Raw genomic sequence first — 23806 nt, 5'->3', positions numbered from 1 at the left:
TGTATTTAATAATGTCAGGTTGTTTATAAATCTTGTACAGTTCAAAGCTAAATCTCCTTCTCCAGTTATTGTTTTCATTTACACCACCAAGTATACTCCGCAAAATCTTTCTTTCAATTATTGTGATACAATTTTCTTCCAATTTTGTCCAAGCTTCAAAAGTGTATGTCAAGACTGGCCTGACAAGAGTTTTATAAATTGAGAACTTTGTTTTTCCAGAAAATCTGTCATATGATTCCTGTATTCAGTCCACCTAAATCTTAGAGAAATAATGAGGTTAGAATAAACTAATTGAAATTGTTAAATTGTTTTTCTCAGACAATCAAAAAAAATCAAATAGTTTAAAAAATCAAATATAGTTTGAAACCATTTGATGGTAGCATTATTTTCCCAACTTTGACATCAAAGTGGTAGAAGCACAGTTTTTATATTTGATAAATATATTCCTTATAACAAATTGTTGTATGCTTAAAACAATATTTTTACTTAAAAGTTCTGAGCAATCGAAGTGCTCCTACACCTCCTGTTTCTTGAACCACATTAGCTATAATGTTTAACAATTGAATTTTACCTGACAGGAAATTACATCTTTTAAACACTTTTTTATGACAGATATTAACTTAGTTTTTAATTAAAACTTTTGAACTTATTTTATATGTTTCTAATAATACTATGAACATTTTATTTTGTTACATCTTTTAAATGAGTTCTTTTTTTTTACAATAATCAAGTTTAAAGATTTTATTTTTCCATTATAACATTTTATAACTTATTTGTGCATTTCAGTGATAATCTTTTAAATGTTTCTTTTAGATACTTCTCACAGAGATGGATGCTTCGAACAGTTTGCATCAGCTCGTTTCAATAAATGTTATCCAAAGCTATATCGACATCTTGTGATCTTATTTCCAGGATCTAAAACCAAAGAGTAAGTCACAAAAATATTTATCATTTTTTCATATATATCATCCATCCACTATCTTAAAATCCACAATTGTATGAAATCTAGTCTGATTTTACGATGTAAACATTTAACTTGTGGTTAAAGTTAAATTCTCAAAAATAATTTAATGCTTAAAAATGTACATTTTTTGTGTACAAAAATTGCAGTACATTTTCAATTATTTTATTTTTAATAAATAGAAATCACATTTTTATAGGCTTAAGCACTTTGTAAATGATCCCATCTGTCTGACTTTTTCCATTCTTCGTAAGATCTGTAATATATTCGAAAAGAGTTGAAAAAATGTAAAATACAAATATCAGGTATATTTAATTTTATTAGCTCTGTTTAATGTAATGTGTTACTATTAGTTATAAAAAATGCTCAGTATTAGATATGGAATCAAAGATTTTAAATTATTAGATATGGAATCTAAGATTTACAAAATTTTAAAATCCACTAAGCTTCTGGTGCCAGCTATGTGGAGAGTCTACTCTATAAATATGTGTGCACTTTTTTACATATTAATTAACAATAACTCAAACGTATGAAAAGCGATTAAATTAAAAGAATTGAATTTAAAATGAGAGATATAAAGTGAAACTTAGAAAAGTAGACTGGTATTTTTTTCCTGGGTTCACTTTGTCACCAATGAATGTAATATAAATGTATTTCAAGGTAACTGAACTATAATATAGAGAAACAATAAGATTGAGAGAACCAAAAAAATTCAGATATTGTAAGTGAATAAAAACAAAAATATTAAAAAAAAAGGAACCTTACCCATTTAAAATGCTTGCCCCTTAAAATGAATGCCCTCATTTGCACCAGTGTTAGTAAAAATGAGTGCAAACTGGTTTCAGGATAAGATTTTTTTTCTCTCTTTTCCACATGATTTTTTTTTATATATTTTGCTTTTGTTATACTGAAATGCTTCAAAAAGCACCTGCTGAAAAATGAGGGACTAATTAATATTTTCTTATTTTTTATCATACTTTTTTATCACTGTGTTTATTGTTGGCTTTTAATTAACAATTTTTTTTCTATTTATTATTTTACCTTTATTGCTTGCCAACTCTACTGAATTTGCCAGTAGACTACTGGATTTTTCCAGTTTCTCCTAGTCTTCAGGCTTAATGAAAATTCTCCTTGTTTTTGTGCATTATAAAAAATTCCCTGAAATTGACTAAGTTTCCTAAAAAAACATCCTTATTTTAATAGAATTTTTTCACTATTTATTGCTTGCTTGAGTATTTAAATAAGTAGTATTACTAATATGTAATGAAGCAAGCCTCATTTATAGTAATCAGTTTTCTTTCCTTTTTTTTTGTTCTAAAATTTTTAGTTTATTTTGATTCAGAACTCTCTTTTCGAAATGATTAAAAACTCTTAACTATCAATGGTAAATTAAATGTCTATTACTATTCAAAATTATAAGTTAACATAATAAAAAAATTCATTTAATATTAATCATAAATGAAAAATATTGCAAACCATTCATAGTTGTTAGTGTAAATAAAGACTATAAAATTCCCTACATGTAAAATATTTAGTATATTATACAACAAGTATCATGAAATATATATTATTTCATAAAATATACTGGATATTTTCCTATCCATGATGGCTGCTATGCATTTATTAAAGTATTGTATTTATAGCACTGAAGAGAATAGCGTATTTGTAGCATTTTTTTCTATTACTATATATACGCATAATTTTTATAAAAATGCAACTTCTGCAATAATAAAATTAAGTCTCCAGCTTTACAAAACTACTCTTTTTTATGTATTTTCTCAAAGACATTTAATTTTAGCTCTAAACAAAAAGCGTGGTCTTGCTTATCATCATCCTTAAAACAGTGTCCCAAAGAGGCTGTGGAACTCCTGTTTGAAATCTTATACACTGCTATTGCACAAAACGATGAACAGTACAATGATTACAGTACTCACGACGGACTGATGACTTGCGAGCCAGGTAAATCTGTGTTTTATGTCTTTTTTTTCTTGTTTTTCCTACAAAAATCAACTGTAGAGATTGTTGTGAAAATATATACAAAAATTTTTCTCTCAAATATTATTATTCTACTGAAAAGCGAATTTCCAAGAGAGAAAGTAACCAGATTTTTCTCTTAACTCAATTTATTCATAAATGTATAATTTTTTTAAGATATTTTGCAGTAAGAAAACATTTAAAATTCGATTTCTTTGGAGCTATTCAATTGGTTTTGTTCACACATTGAATTTTGCTGTATATAATGGCCTTTTTTAAAATGATGTAAAACTTTGTATGCCTTACAATTCAAAATGATGTAAAACTTTGTATGCCTTACAATTCAAAATGTTTTAAACTATTATTAAATAAAATAATAAATTACTATTAAAATTAATTTATTTTGCCTGAAATTATCTTTCGACTAACAAATGTTATATATATATATGTGTGTGTTCAACAATTGTTTTGTTAAATTAATGAGTCAAAACTTTTAACTGCACTTCCGACTTAACTTTTGGAATTATATATCCCTGATTGCAGCTATTCCACATATTTCAAGGGGCAATAATTCGAATTCAGGTACGTTTTTTAAAAGAAAGTACTTTTTTTGTTTTGTGTTAGATTCCGTAACTTAAAATCGTGCCTGCCCCTACAATTTATAATTTTTTTTTTATAATTTATTATATATTATTAATTTATAATTTAATAATTATAAATTAATTAATTAAATTATTAATTTAAAATTTAATATGTTAATAATTTAATGTTGTTGTTGACGTATGTCTGTTTAGGCAGGGGGGGTGCGATTTAATAATTAGCATATAAGAGGTCACCCCTGTTCAAGTAAAATATAATCCTTGTACATGAAAATCTGATCATTAGATCAAAAGTTATTCAGGTTGTTCCTTTTTTACACACAGTACATTTGAAAGAAGTATAGAATTATATTTATGTAAAATATCTCATTACAACTTTTTTTTCTTTTTACCGCTCAGTCATCAATCCTAATTTTTGTTTTTAGATGATGCTTGGGCGAATTGTGATGAACAAGTTAGCCAAAACAATGAAGTCAGTTCTGAATATATGGATGAAGACAGTGGGAATGAAATGCTCTCGAATGAATATGAATCTGATGACTATGAAATGGATGTGTTGAATCTAAAGTTCGACGATTCTGCTTTGCATGAAACACAAGGTGAGCAGCGGCAAAACAGGGTGTAAACTTCTTAAGCAAAAACATTGAATCAAAACTAAGCATTAAACTGCCTTCNGGATGAAGACAGTGGGAATGAAATGCTCTCGAATGAATATGAATCTGATGACTATGAAATGAATGTGTTGAATCTAAAGTTCGACGATTCTGCTTTGCATGAAACACAAGGTGAGCAGCGGCAAAACAGGGTGTAAAATAAAAAATTATTAATTAAATAATTAATTTGTAAAACTTAAGCAAAAACATTGAATCAAAACTAAGCATGTTTCACTTATAGTGTTTTTGATATATTATTACCCATTTATCCGGATACTGATTAACCCAGTTATCCAATTAGCCAGATTATTCTAGGAAGATGCGCTTTTTAAACTGCCTTCTCTAAAAAACATTTTCATAAAGCTTTCTTCTAATATTCAGATTTTCTGAAGGGGTTGCCAAGAAATGCTTATTTTGTCTCTTACATGTATAGTGTATGAATATGTAATAACTTCTATTTATAATATTATAACAACTTGGTATAAAATAAATAAGTTTCAAGATGTAAACTGTAGTGTTCTCCCTAAGCGTTTTTATAAAAGTGCTCTTTTTGTAAAAATAAGACTCCGTCCCTTAAAAGCACCACCTTTTTATTCAATTCTGTTAGAAGAAATAACTCATTGTTTAAATAATAACTATGCACTGCCATATTTATCTATTATTCTGATTACTACGAATATTTGTTTTGTTTATAAATTTTTACAAGTTTCTCTTTTTTTTCTGGGGTGTATTGATGAATATTTTAAGGGATTTAAAAAAAAAAAAATGAGGATTTTTTGTTTAAAAAATGCATCTTTTGTTCATTTTGTCAACATTTTTAGTTTTAATTATAGAAAAAGCTTTCAAGTTGTTTTAGTTTACTTTTTTTAAAAAAAAAAAGTTATACTCAGAGAGTATCTTTTAGTTTAACCTCCATGACCTCAAGCCCCACAAAAGGCTGTAGTGAGAACAAGTAGAAAATATTCAAACACAATACAATAACATATTCAAAAGTAGGCCTATATATCTGAAATATTTCCTAATCGCTATGTGTTTTTGTATTTATTGAAATTAAATTGTGTAATTTATAGCTGAAGATATTAATAATAGTTTGTTGGTATAATTTATGCTTCATGAAATAATGTTTTTTTTAAAGCTGTCCATCCCATTGCAAAAGTTTGTTCAAAAGCTGACTATCAACTCTATTTTGAAAATTTGATGGAATGTCAAAATATTAAAATGTCTCTTATACTTAACAGAGATGTAAATGAATGTTCAATTAACATAATAGAAAAGTGAGTATTTTAATAAATATTTTAACTACTAAAATTTAACAGAGGCCATTCACCATTTGTACATTCGTAATGTGAATATATTAAGGTTTTGTTAATTTAATTCTCTACGAGTCTTTATCACTTTAATATGATCAATAATATTAAATCTTGTACATGTTTTTGTTGAGTGTATATTTATAAATAATTTTTATTTGAATCAGCCATATAATTTTTATTTAAGTATAAAAATTTAGCCTTGAATTAAAATAAATTTTTTTGCATAATTGAGTAAAGTAATTACTAATTTTTTTTTAAAAAATAGAATGAGCAACTCTATATTGAATTTATTTCAAATAGTGCATAAAATGCTTTTGCAGTGGTTAATGAAAAAAAGAATAGAGTTTATTAAAAAGGAGACTTCTTTTAAATAATAGCTTATATTTATAAAATAACTTATTTTATCATGATGATGGGAAGTGTGTGTGTATATAAATATATATATATCAAACAATAGGAAGAAAAAATATTTACTAAAGCTTAAATGTGTTTTTTTTTAAGTGCTTAAAATATTTTTGGCTGCTTATTTTCTGTTGAAAATTTAGGTAAGCACCCTGACAGGGAAACAATTACTTTATATTCTATTGTATAAATCTATTTTTAGAACCTCAAAATTTAACAAAAATCAGGGAGGTGACTTAAACAATAATTAATTTGTTGATCATGAAATATCGATGCAAGAAAAATTCTGTATCAATTTACCTCTTTCAAAAACTAATTTACCTTCACTGGTCTGAATAAATGGTAGAAAATTCTCTAATGTATCTACTTGACATATCCAGCTATTATATTTCCCAAAAATCTAACATTCAAAATATATTGTAATGTTTGCTGTAAAAATTATTAACAATAATGGCAATTGCCAGCAAATTCTCTAATATATCATTAAAAATTACTTAAAACTGTTTTATATACAGATCTCTTGAGGCAGTAACTGTTTGTGTATTAGAAGAGAATGCTAGAATTCCTTGCATTTTTAATGAAGAGTGGCAAGTGAAGGATTTCCTAAAAGATTTAAGTTGGTTACTAAAAAGTAATTTACGATTTAGAAGAATGCATTGTAAGTATAGATTTTTTAGCATTGTTTTTATAGTTTTAGCTTTGTTTGAATTATTATTGCATGAATGAAGAAGAGAGAATTGTTTCAAAATGTTATTATGATTAAATATATGAAGAATGTATAATACTTATTTCACATTAAGTCGGAAAAAGTGAGTGATAGTTTATTTTAAATTAGTGTCTCATAAGTAACCTTTAAGTTCTTATTAAAAATTAGCATTAAAATTTTATAACGTATAAAATAGACACTTTTTTGAAATTCTGGCATTTTTGCAAATAATATCAATTGTCAAGTTAGTGTCCTTTATTTCAGTTAATGATATAGTATATAGTTTTATATAGTATGTAGTTTTTTTTCCTAAATTTAGGAACATTTTGAGTCTTTGAAATCTTTATTTATTTATCTTTTCAAATAATGAGACATGTTTAAAATTTGCAAAGTTTTTGTCCTTTACTATTCCTATTCTATTTAGGTAATATATATATATGTATGCATGTATGTATGTATGCATGCATGCATGCATGCATGCATAAGGGCATGCATTTTTATATTTGCTCGATACAATGAGCACTATTTAACCAGTGCAAAATTTATCCTTATGAATATAGTTATGTTTAGTTAGAAATGCAAATGTAACGCATTCGTTGTTTTTGCATTCATAGTTGAAAACTCTAGTATAAAGATTTTAAATCTAGATTGAACCTAATTTGTTTTTCGTTAATGACAAATAATTGAGAGAAATTTTATTAAATTACCATTAATGCATATCATTTAATAGTTGTTATGAAGAAAATAGTTTAAAAATGGTTTTCTTATAGGCCCTAATGATATGCCTTGTTATGGTGCTTCAGCAAGAAATATTTCAAAATGTTCAGATTACGTATTCAGCCTCTACAAAGAATCCATGAATTCCTTGAGCTACCAAAGGTATTTCCATTTAAAAAAATTTCTATAAATTTATTAAGACTGATATTGTAATTGGTTTGAGTTATTTTTAAAGCTGTGGAATCAATGTTAAATTATAAAATGAGTAGTCTCGAGAATCTGAAGCGAAAAAATTTACTTGATTATTAAATAACTTCATTAGCTTAAAAAATTTAGGTGGAAAAATTCGCTAAAGAAATGTAGATTTTTTTCCACCTAATGAAGTTTTTCTATTATTAAGTAATGACTATTTATTTCTATTATTTAGTATACTAAGATTAATCAAATATTAGTCTCTCATTCGGCTCATGACATTACTCTTCTTTTTCTAAACATAACATGCTTTTCTGATGAACAGTACATAAAAAAAACTTGTTATTTAATTTGCACCAATGTTTCCTTTTTTATTAATTTCATCAAAATATATTTTTTTTTGTATTTCTTGTTATTGCAATGTTTAAATAATATAGTTATAATCATTAAAAATAATTTCTGTTTTTTTTTTAAATTATTTTTTAATTATTCTCTCCAGGGAAAAGTATAATAAAAGCTTTTTGCCTGATGAGACAGTTATTACTTTTAAAAAAATGCTAATTTTATTTAAAAACATAAATAACTTTTATTTTACTATGATGTCTGTAACTGTTGGGTGATAGTCATTTTATTATATACTAATTCATTATATTTTACACTTATCATATTTCAGAGGGTTTGAAGTGATAAATTCCTGTGTTAACCAAATATGGCCAAATTGTTCCTCTTCATTTTCACTTTCTGCCTTGCCAATTATATATATTCCCCTTGGCATTAATTTGTCAGACTACCTCAAAGAAAGTGAGTAATGTTTTAAAATCATACCATAAGTAAAATATTGTTTTAATTGTTTATCAAGTTAAGATTTTAAATTTAAAAAAAACTAGAGGATAAACTGATGTATGTTAACAATAATATGGATGATATACCATATAAAGCTTAACAACGGTGACATTTGCGGCAAAAAAAATACAAAGAACCTTCCGCACCAAAACTTAAAGTATAGACCATCGTTAAAATTTGCAACAAAAGTTGTATTTATCCGTTACGGATTTATTCCTTTACAGGCTTATGTTCTTCTGACTTTTTTAATATTTAGAATGATATTTAGTTGGGAACAAAATCAGAGCCGTGGTGGCTCAGGGGATAGAGCTTTAACCTTCCAATGAGGTGAACCGAGTTCGATCCTGGCGATGGCTTGCTGATACGAATTTCGTATCCGGCTTGTACTGACTACAATGCTGATGTGAAATATCCTCAGTGGTAGACGGATCATGGGTTAAAGTCCCCTTACTGTCAGGCTAACCGTAGGATGTTTTCGTGGTCTTCGTCTCCATGTAACGTAAATGCATGCTGGTTCCATCAAAAAGTCCTCCACGAAGGCAAATTTCTCCCAATATTCGATCCAGGAATATCCTTGTCTTCTGGATTGGGTTCAAAATTACAAGGCTATGGAGTTAAACATTAGTAGTTGTAAACTCGAAAATTCGGTCAGCTATTCAACGGCGGTTATAAAAAAATATCAAAAATTAGATAGTAATCAAAAGATAGCAACTCAGTGTTTTTTTGTTTTTTTTTTCATTATTTGACTCTCAATTCAGATTAGGTTTTGCAATCTTAAAATTGGAAAAACCATATGAATTGTGCTATTAAATGAAAAATTAAATCCTCCTCTTCCTAATAATTTTTTCTTGGTTATTAGCAGAGAGATACACTGAATGTTTTCAATAGTCTGTCTTGGTTTTAAGAAGCTTGTTGTTTACACTCAGTTAATCATCCATAAACAATAAATATTTTTAAATATAACAGTTTATTAATGAATATTTTATATATTTTTCACTCTTCATGCATTTAGCTGGAAATCAGACTTGTTTTTCTGCCAAGATTGGTGCAAGTATGCTATCATTTTTATTCTCTGTCAATTCAATTTCTTATTCTCACAAATTATTCCTACTTATCCGATTGTTCTTTTCCCAATAGCAACATCCGCAGTGTGTAATGTAAAGCACAGAAAACTGGCAACTGAAATAATTAACGATTGTTTAGATAGAGTTGTGACCAAACTCATGGATCTCTTAGCGCAAATGAAAATACCTTTGGATGAAATTCATTGGCATGTACTTGTTCAGCATTTTTCAAAAACAAATAATAATTTATATGGATGCTAACTTTAACTTGATCATATTTTAATTCAACTCATTACTAACAAAATTTAAAACTATAGAAAAACCAAAATTCACCTTATTTCAAAATAGTTTATTTTCTGTTTGGGAATGATAAATTAATTATATTAGTTTTTTGTAATTTGAAGATATCTCTTTGTATGATAAAGATTTTTGTGGATGATAAATTATTTATCGTATGGGGGTTAAAGAGACTTTTCCTTCCTAAAGTTGTGTTTTGTATCTCAACTCCCATAAAAGATAAAAAATTAAAGAACATATTTTCTAAGCATTGTTTCTTTATTGAATACCGTTAAGAAAAATATATGCTTGATGAGAGAAAAATAAACCAATATATCCGTCTAAAAAAGTGCTCAAACTACAAAATTAAATAAATTGAAAACTTTATTTGGAAATTTTAGCAGTTTTATAAAAGTGCATTTTCCTAAATTGATTACGGATATCCTCTAAAATGAAATAAAAATAAGGTACAACTTTTTTATTACTAATACAATGGAGATAGAATCAAACAAATCAGAGAGGAAAAAAATATTTTTAAAAAAACGACCAGTATTTTTTCTGACCAGTATTTTTATTTCTGTCTCTTTAACAGTAATTAGCATCTGAGTAACATGTTAATTCCAAACAGATATGGATAAACAATTTTTTTTTAAAAATTGAAATTTCCTTTTGTAAAAAATTAAGATGTCTTGTTCTAATGTTTACATTTTCTTTTATCCATGTAGGACTGTAGATCCATTGTCCATATGTGTTACAACTCACCAAATTTTAGAATGCCAAGAGAAAGATTTGTCTACTTTTAAATTCTTCATGAATAATTTATTTAATGTTATAAAAAGACATCTTGAAAAGTATTTGCATATTTTTAAAAGTAAGTATAATGTTCTATCCATTCAGTTTTAATAATATCTTTTTAAGAATTCTGATATTTAAAATAATGTTTGCTGTGGTAATTATATATTTGGACTTGGTCAGTTTTTAAAATATGATTTTGGGATTCTTATCAACCATACATTAACAATACAATACATTAACCTAACAATGCATTAACAATAACTTTTTATATTCAAAAGATTATCAAGATGCAATGTACCAGCATACAAAATTTCAGGGTTGCCACAGGCGACTTCAGCATGAGCCTTTTTTTGCCTGAAAAGACTAAAAAAGCAACTATTTTCTGGAAAAGGAGACTATTAGGAGACTTTTCTGTACTCCCAGCAATGTTTTTTTAGCATAATTAGATTGTAAACCTGCAGTCCGCGAAATCTTGTGAAGACACTGAATTTCCTTTCTTAGGAAATGTAAAATTAAAATAATAAAATTTAAAAAAATTAAATAAATAATTAAAACATTAAAAAATGAAAAGTTTTAGATTGCAAATTTGAGCCATCACTTTTTAATGCGTTCAATTTGCATAGATTCTAATTCTATTTCATTTCTTGATCGCCTTTTGAACGGTTATTGCTATAAATTATATAAAAAAAGACTAATAAAATTTTAGTCTTTTTTTTTTTGCTGAATTTTTGTTCTTATTTAGGCAACTATTTTCATGCTTTAGGCTACTAAAAGCAACTATTTTGTTCATTTTTTTCTGTGGCAACCCTGAAATTTAAATATATAAATAATGCAGACGAAAATGTGAGTTACAAAATATGTCACAAAATGTATTTTCTTTGAATAAAAGTTTGATTTTATTTATTTATTTTGATTGATTCAATTTCTCTAAAATTATGGGTTGCTTCAAAGAAACCTAATAATCGTTACCTTTCAATCAATGAAATGAAATGCATTGGTGTTTCTTTTGCTTTACCATGTACTTTTGTTTACAATTGGGATCTTTATTAACTCCTGTTTAGGTGTTTGTCCCAAGGGAATGGAAGGGTGTTATCAAATACACAGGATTGCCACAGGCGACTATTTGCAACTATTTTCGGCCTGAGGCGACAATGGCAATATTTTTTGCCTGAAAAGTATTAAAAAGCAACTATTTGCAGAACAAGGAGACTTTTCTGTACTCATAGCGATTTTTTTAAACATAAATTGGGTGGGCAACCTGCGAGAGTTTCTGAAAACAATGAATTCTTTTTTCTTAAAAAATAGAAAACGTTGAAAATTTTCTATTACAAATTTGAATCATCACTTTTTAATGTTCTCAATTTGCACAGATTCCAGTGTAAATCTATTTTGTTTCTCGATCGCCTTTTCAGCGGTTAATACTAAGAAATTTTGCATGATTTTTTTTTCTATAACGGCAGGTACTGAACTTTCATTCTTCACCTTGGAAGACGCCGGAAGTGTTGCTCATTTAACGTTACTCAGTGGGCACCTGTGAACCTAAGTCACGAAGGCGAGCAACATTACCCACGCCACATTGCCACAAATACCCGTTCATAGGGTGGGTCACATTCACACATCACACACAACAGATGACAACACATAGAGAAGAACATCCATGCCCAGAGCGAGATTCGAACCCGCAGCCATTGACTTCGCCATCAGGCACGCTAACCGCTCGGCTACCTGGCCGGCAATAATAATAAATGATTTTAAACAACTCAATTTTTAATACAACAATGCGGGAATTTCGAATTTGAGTAATCACTTTTCACAATATATATATATATATCATGGTATATGACAATTAAGTCATTTAATAAAATTTCTGCTATATTATTGAAAAATTTGTGTTCTTATTTATGCAACTATTTTGCTCTTTTTTTTCTGTGGGAACCCTGAATACAGCATCATACCATTAAGTTTAGAGTTCATTATAATAGTTTACTTTGGTTTGGAATTGATTAGCATCATTCTTATGCAAATCTGGGCAGCGTATAAATAAACCTGTCTCTCATATTTATATTACTATAGCTGTTACCAGTGTGTAGTAATGTATTCAATGCTAATGTGTTTTTCACTTTTATGTTCAGCTGATGCTGATTTCCAGGCCGGTATAAAATGTATCAGAAGTTTTTCCAATTATAAGATAGACCGATGCTTGTCTATCATGTTTGGATTCATTTCAAGTTATCATGATGGTTATGCAAGGTAATTTTTTTTTATTTCACTTTTTTATGCTTTATTTAAAAATTAGGAAATCAATATCTGATTAATAAGAAAACAGATTAATTTATTTTCATTTTCTAATAGTTTTCTATTAAAAAAATTCCAAACTCTTTCTATCTACTGAAAATTTAAGGTAACTAAATGCAGTTAAATTAATGCTTTATTTTCTCTTACATTTTGTCCTTTAAATATAGGAACTAGCTACTTGAGTATACAGGGTGGTCCCGAATTCATGGTACAAACTTTAATGGTAGGTACAGGACATTGTAACAATGATTTATCGTATAGGAATGTATAGTCGTAAGTGACGCGGTGAGGCGTAAACAGGGGAAAGAAAAGGAAAGAGAAATGGAGTGATCGGTTGGTATCATTGCCGGTAGAGGGCAGTAGTGTGCAGTTTGGTGCTCGATGGATTGGGCGTGGTGAACCAATCCCTTGGCCACCCCGATCTCCCGATTTATCGAGCCTCGATTACTTTTTATGGGGACATCTAAAGCATCTTGTTTATGAGACTCCAGTTGACTCAGATGAGGATCTCGTCGCTCGCATATCTGTAGCTGCTGCAGGTGTGCGTGAAATACCAGGCATCTTTGAACGTGTACGCCAATGGCTCCACCGACGTTGTCAAGCATGTATCGATTCTGGTGGACGCAATTTTGAACACTTACTGTAAACATGACACTTGTCAACAACGCTTTCAATAAAATCTTTGTTTTTCCTTTCGGCCGTTATTTCTCCTGTTTACGCCTCACCGCGTCACTTGCGACTATACATTCCTATACAATAAATCATTGTTACAATGTCCTGTACCTACCATTGAAGTTTGTACCATGAATTCGGGACCACCCTGTATAGAGTATATATTTATAAATGTGTCCAATGTGTGTGTATCAAGGCAGTGTGGTCAAGCAGGGAAATAAAGCAGGTATGCGAATGGAAAAAAAAACAAAAAAATTTATTTTGTAATCATAGTATGGAGAACAAGATGCCAAAATCACCCAAAATCGGAGTGCTTTAGTATTAAAGTTAGGTAAAATCTTGCTGACTTATTCCGTTGATCTTTTAAATCATAAGCAAAAAGGGAATTATTATTCCTAATAACTCGTTGAAAAAAATAGGTTGACGGATATCTCCGGTTCTCAAGCTTTGGTGAAAGGAAAAAATTTTAAATGTTAATTCTAAAATTTTTTAATCTAAATTTAGATCACCCAGATGTAAATAATAAATGTAAGAAAGTATTTTGCTTTGAATTACAAATTAAAAAAATTTAGATAAAGAAATAACATAAAAGGATTTGTTAAAACATTTTATGTTGTGATATGCAATACTTCTGATTTATACATAAAATTAAAGTGTTGAGATATAATATTGTTAACATATTTTTTTATCAGATTACCTAATAAGCATGTTTATATTAATATGCATTTACATATAATATTAATATTTATGTGTTATTTTACGCTTATATGTATAATCCGTACATGTATAATAAGTATGTAAGCATTTATTTAGAATTACTATAAAATACAATGCTTATTCATGCTTAAAACTTCTGTGTATGTTAAAAAATATGCGATACCTCTTGTTTATACATTGTTGATAAATAGTAGATGTAGATACAATGTTAACATAATTTTTGTCAGAATAATAAGCATATATTCATGTTTATATTAATATGCATTCAAAAGAAAAGTAAAAGGGCATGTTATGATTACGAGATTATTTGGGCTTTGATTCCTTATTTTGATAACAATAAAAATTGTTATAATGAAATATGTTTCTAACAATATGTTTCTATGTACTTATAACCTCTTTATTTTTGTAATCATTCTGATCTATTATTTTTTATAAATACCATGAAATAATTGTAGGGTATCTGATTATCCTTTACAATGTGTGGAAGAGATTTTTAAAAACTGTGGTGATATGAAAACATTCCACACATTAATGAAGAAAAGCATGAATGTTCCAACAGCAGACAGTAATCCTGTTGTACCAGAAGTGTGTTTCCAAACCAAACATCATGGTAATTAAAAACATTTATCTACATTTTTATTTTTAAAAAACTTTTCTCCAAGTAGTACCACTTATTGAATCTTGATTATACATTAACATGGTGCGTAGCCTATTAAAGATGCTTATTTTCGTTTTTTAATCCCCTACAGGTGCTTTTTTCTTTCGATGTTTTTAAAAAGTACTTAATTTCCCCTTTTCAAAAATTAATTTTTTTTTCTTTACCATGTTGATTTTCGCCAAGTATTATGCAAGAAGAGTGCTTTTCACATTGTTCTATTCAGCATTATTCACAATTCATTCAACCACAATCTATTTTGGCATACCCTAGGTCCATAGCGTATAAAAAACGAAAATCATTTTACAGGTTTGAAATACTTGCGAGTCCGCATGTGCATATACTGAGCTGGGTTCAGTGAGATGATTGCACTCTCATGTGTAACTCTGATGCATTTTGCTAGATATTCTCAATTTCAGGCTTCGTTTTCCACCCTTTGATATTGAACCAAAAAATCTCTTGATCATTTTATAAGGGCTCATATAATCAAGAAAAGCGTTCTTTATCAGAAACTCGTTATTTAATCATGATCATGTAAAGTCTTTGAAAAGTATTTTGTTAATGTATATAGTGCTTAAAAATATTTTTTGAGTGCTGAAAAAGTACTTAAAAGGTGCTTGTTGTATGCTGAAAGAATTGGCTACGCACCCTGATTAAACAACCAAAGAAAATTTTTTTCATGTAGTTGACTGCACAAAAGTTGCTAAAAATGCTTAAGCTTTATTGTTGCTTTGTCATAAACACTGAAGAATATTTCTACTTTTGTATGTTAAATGGCAGTTTAAGGGTTATTTACAATAAATAGGTTGCTAACTTTAAAAAAGAAAAGAAAGTAAAAATAGGATCTATTGCAATTTTCAATAGAAGTTAGTATGAGTTCATTTGACAAAACAAGTTTAATAAAAAAATCTAAGTTATTCAGTGAAATATTTCTGTGAGAATCACACTTACAACTGCATTAATATTATGCAAGTTCATTTTTGCATCAAAACACACATTTTATTATGAAAGCCTGCCAATGATTAAAAAACATTTTGTACAAATGACACAGTTTTTCTTAACTGATTTCTAAATTTAGATTATGAATACAATTATTATAAGATATACAGGGCTTAAAATTAACAATGGTCCGTTGGTCATGGATAGCTAAAATTTAACTTGGACCAGCAATTAATGTGAAGGAAGGGTATGTTTTTTTAGTTTTTGGTTTTGTGTTATTGCCACAAAATAACATATTCCGTCATAATTGTAAACATAGTCTTTATGATGTAAGTTTTCATTTAAATTCGCTTTAATTGTTTTAAATTATAATAGAAACATGCAAAGGGACATGGAAAAATGTGTTCATGCTACTAATATCTTTTAATTACTAATCCTTTAGACCAATGATTAAATCATCTTTATATCTACCCTTGGATATAGACAGATTTGGATAGGTAGGAACTTTATTTACGTCATACTAGAGCTGCACAATGGACTATTGGCGATGGTCTGGGAAACATTCCTGAGGATGATCCAAAGACATGCCATCGCAATTTTGATCCTCTGCAGAGGGGAGGGCTCCCCTGCTTATAGACAGATTTGGATATTCAATTAAATAACTTTGGTTGCCTTAGTTTAACTCAAAAAAAAACCTTGACCTTTAAAAAGAAGTTGATAAGAGTTCATTAGCTAAAATAAGTATAGGCTGAAAATGAAAACCATAAAATTTAAACAAGGTGCGTAGCGTTTTTAAAAAGTGCTTAAAGGTACTTATTTTTGATTTACGTTTTTTGAATGCCCTTAAAGGTGCTTTTTTTGTTTGGGATTTTAAAAAATTACTTGATTTTCTATCCTTTAAAAAGAGATTTTTTCTTTGCTTTATCTATCCTCATTATAAATTACAAAAAAAGGCATGATTTTCAAAATTTTCTCTGCAATATTTATCAGAAACTAGTTATTTTATAATGACTATGTAAAGTTTTTGCGTTTTATTGATTTTATGTTTATAAATTAAGAACTTTAAACAATAGAAGGAAATAATTATTATTACTTCACAGGTCCAAATTATGATTTATTTTTGGAAGAAAGATTCAAAATATTTTTTCAGTGCTTGAAAAGTACATAAAAAGTTCCTATTTTTTGTTGAAAAATCTGGCTACGCACCCTGTTTTAAGTCAGTCAGTGATATATTTCTCTAAAAATAATTTTTACAGCCTCATTCCTATATCAAAAACAGCTTACTGAAGATCACTCACATATCTTATTACCAAATTCAGACAATAGTAATAATGATAAAAAAAATACAACGATTTTGTTTAAATGGCACGTTTTTTGCAACAATGTTTTCTAAATTATAAGAATTTCTCCAATAAATGTTATTTTGTTGTATCTGTACAATGAACTAATAAATATGCATATTTCCTTCTAGCAGCTACTTTACGAGAATGTTCAATAAGAGACTTTGAAGATTCTTACAGTGAGACATCTAACTGTATAGAAGATGATGGTCTCAATTATTTACCTAAAGGCTTTCAATCGTAAGTAACTATACAAAAAATTCCACCCCCCCCCTCTATTTCATTACAATTTAAATAAAACAAATAATTATATAATTTCTTTAAATATAAATTAAAATATGTACAGTGCGCAAAATAAAAAACAGACCACCCTGATTAACTTTTGATCTAATGATAAGATCTTCATGTTCTAGGACACAATCTTAAATGTGCTAATTAATTAGTGCAGACAATATTTTAAGTTGTGGAATCAGACATTAAAACATACTTTCTCTGAATAAACATGCCCTTTTTTCAACAAATTTGGATTTCTGACTGCCAATATATAGGGGGTAGCTGCAATCTGGGAAATATGGTCCCCATAGTTAGGCTAGGAGAGCAGTCTAAAGTTTGAACCCTTTAATTTTAATTTGTTATGCGGATCATTAAAAAAAAATTGCATACAATTATAAAATTTGTTTATCCAAAAATAATTCCATGCAAAGTATAATTTTTAGTAGGTGTTTATTATTTTATTTAATAACAGCCCTAAAAGATTTGAATTGTAACGTATGAAATTTTTTACACCATTTTAAAGAATGTAATTTTTCTCTGTAAAATACAAAATGGGAGCAAAATCAGTATAATAATTTGTGAAAAATCGAACTTTAAAGAAGCCATAGTTTTAAAATTCTATTTCTCTGGATCTATTGGACCAACTTTGCACAAATTTTGTGTATTTTGCCAAATTTCTTTAAAAAGATGTAAAAAGTTACATACTTACAAATCAAAATTTTTTTTGACTATTGTTAAATAAAATAATAAATATTTATGAAAAGCTACTTTTTGCATGGGATTATTTTAGGATAAACGAATTATATAATCGCAAGCAAAAAGTAAAATTAACGTTAAAGGGTTCAAACTTTGCATCGCTCTCCTGACCAAACTATTGGAACCATATATTAGGGGTCAGAAATTGGATTCCTTTGAAAAAATAGCATAAGGAAGTAAGTTTTGTAACTTAAAATATCGTCTGCACTAATTAATTAGTGTATTGGAGGTCACCCCTTTGAACCATTAAGATTGAGACATAAAACTTGAAAATCCAATCATTAGATCAAAAGTTATTCAGAGTGGTCTGTTTTTTATTTTGATCACTGTACATAACTCATAACTACGTATATATATTTTTTATAGAATTTTAGAGGTGTGTACAAACTGTGTATTGAAAGAAGTTTTTACTATGTGCTATTATAAATTACAAACCTTGAAAGACATCGCTGTTAAAGCTCTTACGCCAATAGGAAAATGTTTGCTCAAGTTTGACGACACAAAGGGTAAGATATATTTTCAGTTAATTATCTTCTTGATTCTCCAAATCTTGAAGAGGACATTTAATTTTACCCTTCATTATTTGTATTATGTGTGCATGTTAGTGTTATGTGAATAAAAATTCAACTTTAGATGCAATAATAGACGAAGTCTTTTTATATATAGCCAGAAACTTTTAACAATTTTTAAAATATTAATGACTAAAAATTAACTTACAGAGTCTTTCTTAATGAACATTTTTTTCTTTGCTCATTTTAGAAAAGTGTATTTTGGAGATAACTCAAGGTGTAAGAAATAAGTGCATTTTATATCTTCATTCATTTGCTTTCTATATCAAAAAGGGAACTTTCATGCAGGCTGCTGAATCATCCAAGTAAGAAATATATTCAATCATGTTTGTTTATTTCTTATAAAATAAAAGAATAATTTACTATATATATTTTTTTTTCCAAAATTGTATAGAGAATTCTATAGCTGCATCAAACAAACAGTGAAAACCTGCCCCGGATATGCACACAATGATATCTTCAGACTCTACAAGAGATTTGCAGGGTTGCAAATCACGTCACAATATGAAGAAGGTAAAATATTGTTTTATAATTGAAGCGAAGAGTATCAACCCCAGGTAACTAAACACTCTAATTTTGCAGTGTTCAAATCATACCTTAAAACATTCAATAATAACAAGCTTAATTTTACCACTTATCTATATCTTAATGTTAGAGTACTTCTCTTAAGTTAAGCTAGCTTATTTATTGTAAAAATGAACATGTCTTTAGCCTTTCAGTAGAATGATAAGTTACATAGTAAGACTGATTTAAGTTTAGTTATCTAGGGATAAAAATATTGTTTTGACACTATTTCCCTCTATAATACTTTTATTTCTATACTTTTTTTTTTAATAAAACTTATCAATAAAACTTTTCACCAATTTGAGCAGCAGAATAAATTTTTAGGGAGCAATGAAATTATATTGTCTGACATATCCAGGACATAAAAAATTTTAAAGAAGGAAACAATGAAAAATGTCAACCGAATTTGATGTCGTATGGGGGTTCCAGCTCCAGAAGTCATAAAAACACAAAACCTTTTCTATCTAGACAGCACGAAAAATGTCTAAAAATTGTTCTCTCTGTACCCCAAAGGTTTTGTTGAAAGTCCAGGAAGAGAGGAAAGTTTTGTTACAAAACCTTTGGGGTACAGAGAGAACAATTTTAAGACATTTGTCGTGCTGTCTAATAAAAAAAGGTTTTGTGTTTTTATGACTTCTGGAGCTGGGACCCCCTGACGACGTCAACTTCAGTTGACATTTTTCATTGTTTTCTTCTTTAAAATTTTCTATTGATTTCTTTTTTTTTCTTCTTTTTTTTACCCTTATATGTCTGGCTGGGTATATCAGGTTTAAAAATTGTACTTTAACATCTGCTTCAAATCTTTAAATAAATTCTTCAATCTCAGAGAAGGTGATTTTTTTTTATTTCTTGTTAAGTCTGTTTAGAATTTGTTTCTACCTTATATTCGAAAAAGTTGAGAGGTGATGATTACTTTTAGAAGATGATAATGACGTTTTAACAATATGAAAATGGTCTTTATAGTTAGAAAATATGAATCTATTATTTGTATGTCTATGTTTAATAAAAGTTTTATCAATTTTGAATTACAGCTAATACTAAATAATCATATTTTCTAGCTATAAACACCATTTTCATAATTGTAAAAACTCCATTTAAATTTATTTTGATTTATTTTAATTTAAAAGTAATTATCTTCTTAAACAGGATTATTATATTTCCTATTCCATTAAATGCCAATTTATATTGTTATATCATGTTTTAGTTTACAGAGCTTTAAAAAACTTACTACAAAAGTTTATAACAACCTAATGTTAACATGAAATTATTCAAACCTTTTTTTTCTTTCTTCAAATAGCTATACAATAACTTGGTTAAGCATTTGTAATTTAAAATGCTACACAGTTTGTTAAAAAGAAATAAAAATTTAAACAAGCAAATTGATTAAATGAGAGAAAATGTAAAATTACAGTGTTTATTATTTGAAAGTGTATTATTAATGTGTAAATTATTATTTTTATAGATACTGAGACAACATTTGGAATAAGCTGATAGGAATGTATTTCTGGTTGCAACAAATTGGTATAGCTCTCATAATGGTTAGTGATTCTTTAAATTCCTTACGTTCCAAAGTTGTAGAGCTGAATTTAAATATTACAAGACATAAGAAATTTATAAAATTAAGATGAAAAGTTATGCAAGAAAACTTAAGAGTTCATTGTAGTTAACCAGTTTTATTTCTTGTGCGAAAAAGATAAATACTAAACACTTCTTATGTAAAAAAAAGAGTTATCCTTCATGAGCAAAATTTGAATATATTTTTTGAAAAATATAAGAGAATGATTTGAACAGAAAAAGATTTCAAACATGTGACTGAAGCTCAATCCCTAATTTTTCCATTCTAATAGTATTTAGTTCTCAAGAAATGCTTAAATAATTCTCTAAGTCATGCAATTTCTCATACATATTAATTAAGTTTAGAGGTTTGAAGAACTGGCAATAAATTAGGAACAAACAAAAAAAAAATTTTAAACACCCTTGGTCAAAAAATAAAGTGCTAAGCTTGTAACTCATGTCAATTACTTTTATTATCATATGAAATAACTGGACAAATTTTGTAAAACTAGCTTAAACGTTCATGGAGATAGGGACATTTTTATTCTTTCTAGTTACTTTTTCTTACTATAACTTCAGAATTTTTAATAAAATTAAACAAAATTTTTAGAGTGATTTTTTAATTAATAATAAAAAATATTTTAAATTTCACAAGATATACTCATATTATAACAATATTACAAGATTATTTTTATACTGTGCATGCATAAAAAACATTTTTAAAAAAAATTTCATAATTTTGTTTAGAATCATATTTAGAAACTTATCAAAAAATTCAGATTTTAATATCTTGAAAATGTAAAAAGTTTCTATTAAATTTTTTAGTAATTTTTGTACTTCTTGATTAAAAGCTAAGAATTTAAGCTTGTTATACGAATAATGAATTTTGTGCTGTTATTTTATAATATAATCAACATAATTGACACGTGTTACAAGCTTATAACTGAATTTTTTACATAGGGTGCTCAAAAACATTTTTTATTTTTGTAATTTATTGCCAGTTCCTCAAACCTCTAAAAGCTTTAAACTTTATTAATATGTATGAGAAATAACATAACTTAAAACACTTATACAAGTATTTCTTGAGAAATATTTTTAAAAAATCAGTTAGTATGGTTCCTATTATTTTTTCCAACCCTGTATGTATGCAATTAGAAAACATTTCATTCTACTCATTTTAACATGACTTACATTCTACCAACTTGTTACAAAAGTCCTCCATAATATCTTACGTGGTCTACTCACAAAGGAGTTTAGGTAAACTTTTAATACATAACATTCTGAATTTTTTTTCCGATGGTCAACTTATGAAGCATTTAAAATAGCGTTGCTTGACAAATTCAATTAACTTCAACAGTCAACATCCAGGATAAACAGATAGGTTACAAATGTTTTGCTCCCTATTATAGGATAAATTCAATTCTTCAAAATAAAGGTTTACTTGTACAGATGGACAACTTGACAATTTAAATTCCACATTAAGTTAATAATTGCATCTCAACCAAACTAATCAAATATACGCGTTTATAAATTCAATAAAAAAAAAATTTCAACAGCATCGATTTATGTAATCAAGTTGAACAAATGAATTTTAAGAAAAAGGTATTTCATAGGCTTTTATCAAAAATAATTTATGATCTCTGAAACATATGAAGCCTGTTTTCTTATTTTAATTAAATTCAGAGAGTTACTAAACTCAAATTGAAGAGGACTTGCCTAAATTCATTATTTAAATAATGAGAAAAAGTTGAACTCAAATTTTTCTCTGATATAACTTTATAGTTCATAGTCAAGGAAATATTAATGCAGATCAACAAATAATCATAACTCAAATGCTAATGAATAACATCTCAGCTGGAAAACTCAACTTATAATTCATTTTGTATATTTTTTTTAATAGCTGTTTTTAATTTTAGGTTTGAGTCATTTCATTGGACATTCAAGATTAACTAATTTATCAAATCACTGTACTATTCAAACAAATAAAACATTTTTATTTTGTTTCATGATCAGCTAATTATTTTTAACATTTCTTAATAAATAATGCTCTTGGCACAAATGTGTATTTTATACAACATTGATATAAGTGATTAAAAAATCAAAGCAAAACAATCTAGAAAAAATAAGAGTAGAGGTTATAGTACCCTCTTGGGGCCACCTCTAGCAATAATGCAGGATACAATACAGTCGTGCATCGAAGCATAAGTCGCCTAGGACATCCTGTGACATCTCTGGCAATCAAACCTTCCTGGGGAAGGATCAAAAGGGGACAGTCTTGCTGAAAATTGGCTCCTTGGAACCTTGCCATGATAAACTACATGTGGCTAAAGGATGTCATGGACAAACCGCTAGACTGTCATGGTACCATGGATCAATATTAAAAATGATTTTGTGTCCTATTTTATAGCTCTCCATACCATTACACCTGCTGTAAAAGAAGTGTGTTGCTATACAGATTTAGCAGGATTGTGGTGTTTACCATGCAGCCTCTATATTCTAACACGATGGCTCTCATTACTTAAATTACAACTGGATTAATCACTGAAGACTATCTGGTTGCAATTGAGAGCAACACCACTTCAAACGGCGGCAATATTGGTTGGCTTTCTGCTTTTGCTGTACTGAAACACACCACTTTTACAGCTAGTGTGATGCTATGGGGTAATATCGGTTATGACGTGATTACCCTTATTATTCACTATGATGCCATGATAGTCTAGCGGTAAGTTCACGACATTCTTAGCCACTCGTGGCGGGGCTTCCAGGAGCAATGCTCAATCAGACACAGCAAGGGTGTCACAAGAATTCCTCCCTTATATGGCCTTGATCCTAGATTTGTCAACAAACGAGCATACAGTACCTGGCAAAATTATTAGATACACTATAAAATCTTAATTATCAGGTGATTCTATACAGCTTTATTGCTTTTCCGCAACTGAAACCAGTTTGCACTTGTTTACGTTCGTGTATCAATTGGTTA

At 28.1% G+C, this 23806-nt stretch overlaps 1 protein-coding gene across 1 annotated transcript in view; it reads left to right on the top strand.

The window, feature by feature from the left end:
- Window positions 1-22832, top strand: part of LOC107436429 (uncharacterized) — a 208279-nt gene extending 185447 nt beyond the window's left edge. Inside the window, exons 121-138 of the mRNA XM_071185916.1 lie at window positions 814-928; window positions 2760-2920; window positions 3960-4133; window positions 5323-5461; window positions 6415-6557; window positions 7376-7484; window positions 8188-8315; window positions 9370-9408; window positions 9495-9627; window positions 10423-10568; window positions 12625-12742; window positions 14632-14786; window positions 17242-17350; window positions 18506-18645; window positions 18899-19013; window positions 19103-19221; window positions 20735-20810; window positions 22743-22832. Of these exons, the coding sequence (XP_071042017.1) occupies window positions 814-928; window positions 2760-2920; window positions 3960-4133; window positions 5323-5461; window positions 6415-6557; window positions 7376-7484; window positions 8188-8315; window positions 9370-9408; window positions 9495-9627; window positions 10423-10568; window positions 12625-12742; window positions 14632-14786; window positions 17242-17350; window positions 18506-18645; window positions 18899-19013; window positions 19103-19221; window positions 20735-20763 (2072 nt within the window). The 3' untranslated portion in view covers window positions 20764-20810; window positions 22743-22832. The remainder of the gene's footprint in view (window positions 1-813; window positions 929-2759; window positions 2921-3959; window positions 4134-5322; window positions 5462-6414; window positions 6558-7375; window positions 7485-8187; window positions 8316-9369; window positions 9409-9494; window positions 9628-10422; window positions 10569-12624; window positions 12743-14631; window positions 14787-17241; window positions 17351-18505; window positions 18646-18898; window positions 19014-19102; window positions 19222-20734; window positions 20811-22742) is intronic.
- The last annotated feature ends 974 nt before the right edge of the window (window positions 22833-23806 follow it).

Source organism: Parasteatoda tepidariorum, chromosome 9 (assembly GCF_043381705.1).
Source record: "Parasteatoda tepidariorum isolate YZ-2023 chromosome 9, CAS_Ptep_4.0, whole genome shotgun sequence".
Lineage (NCBI taxonomy): Eukaryota > Metazoa > Arthropoda > Arachnida > Araneae > Theridiidae > Parasteatoda > Parasteatoda tepidariorum.
This window is presented reverse-complemented; position numbering and strand designations above follow the sequence as displayed.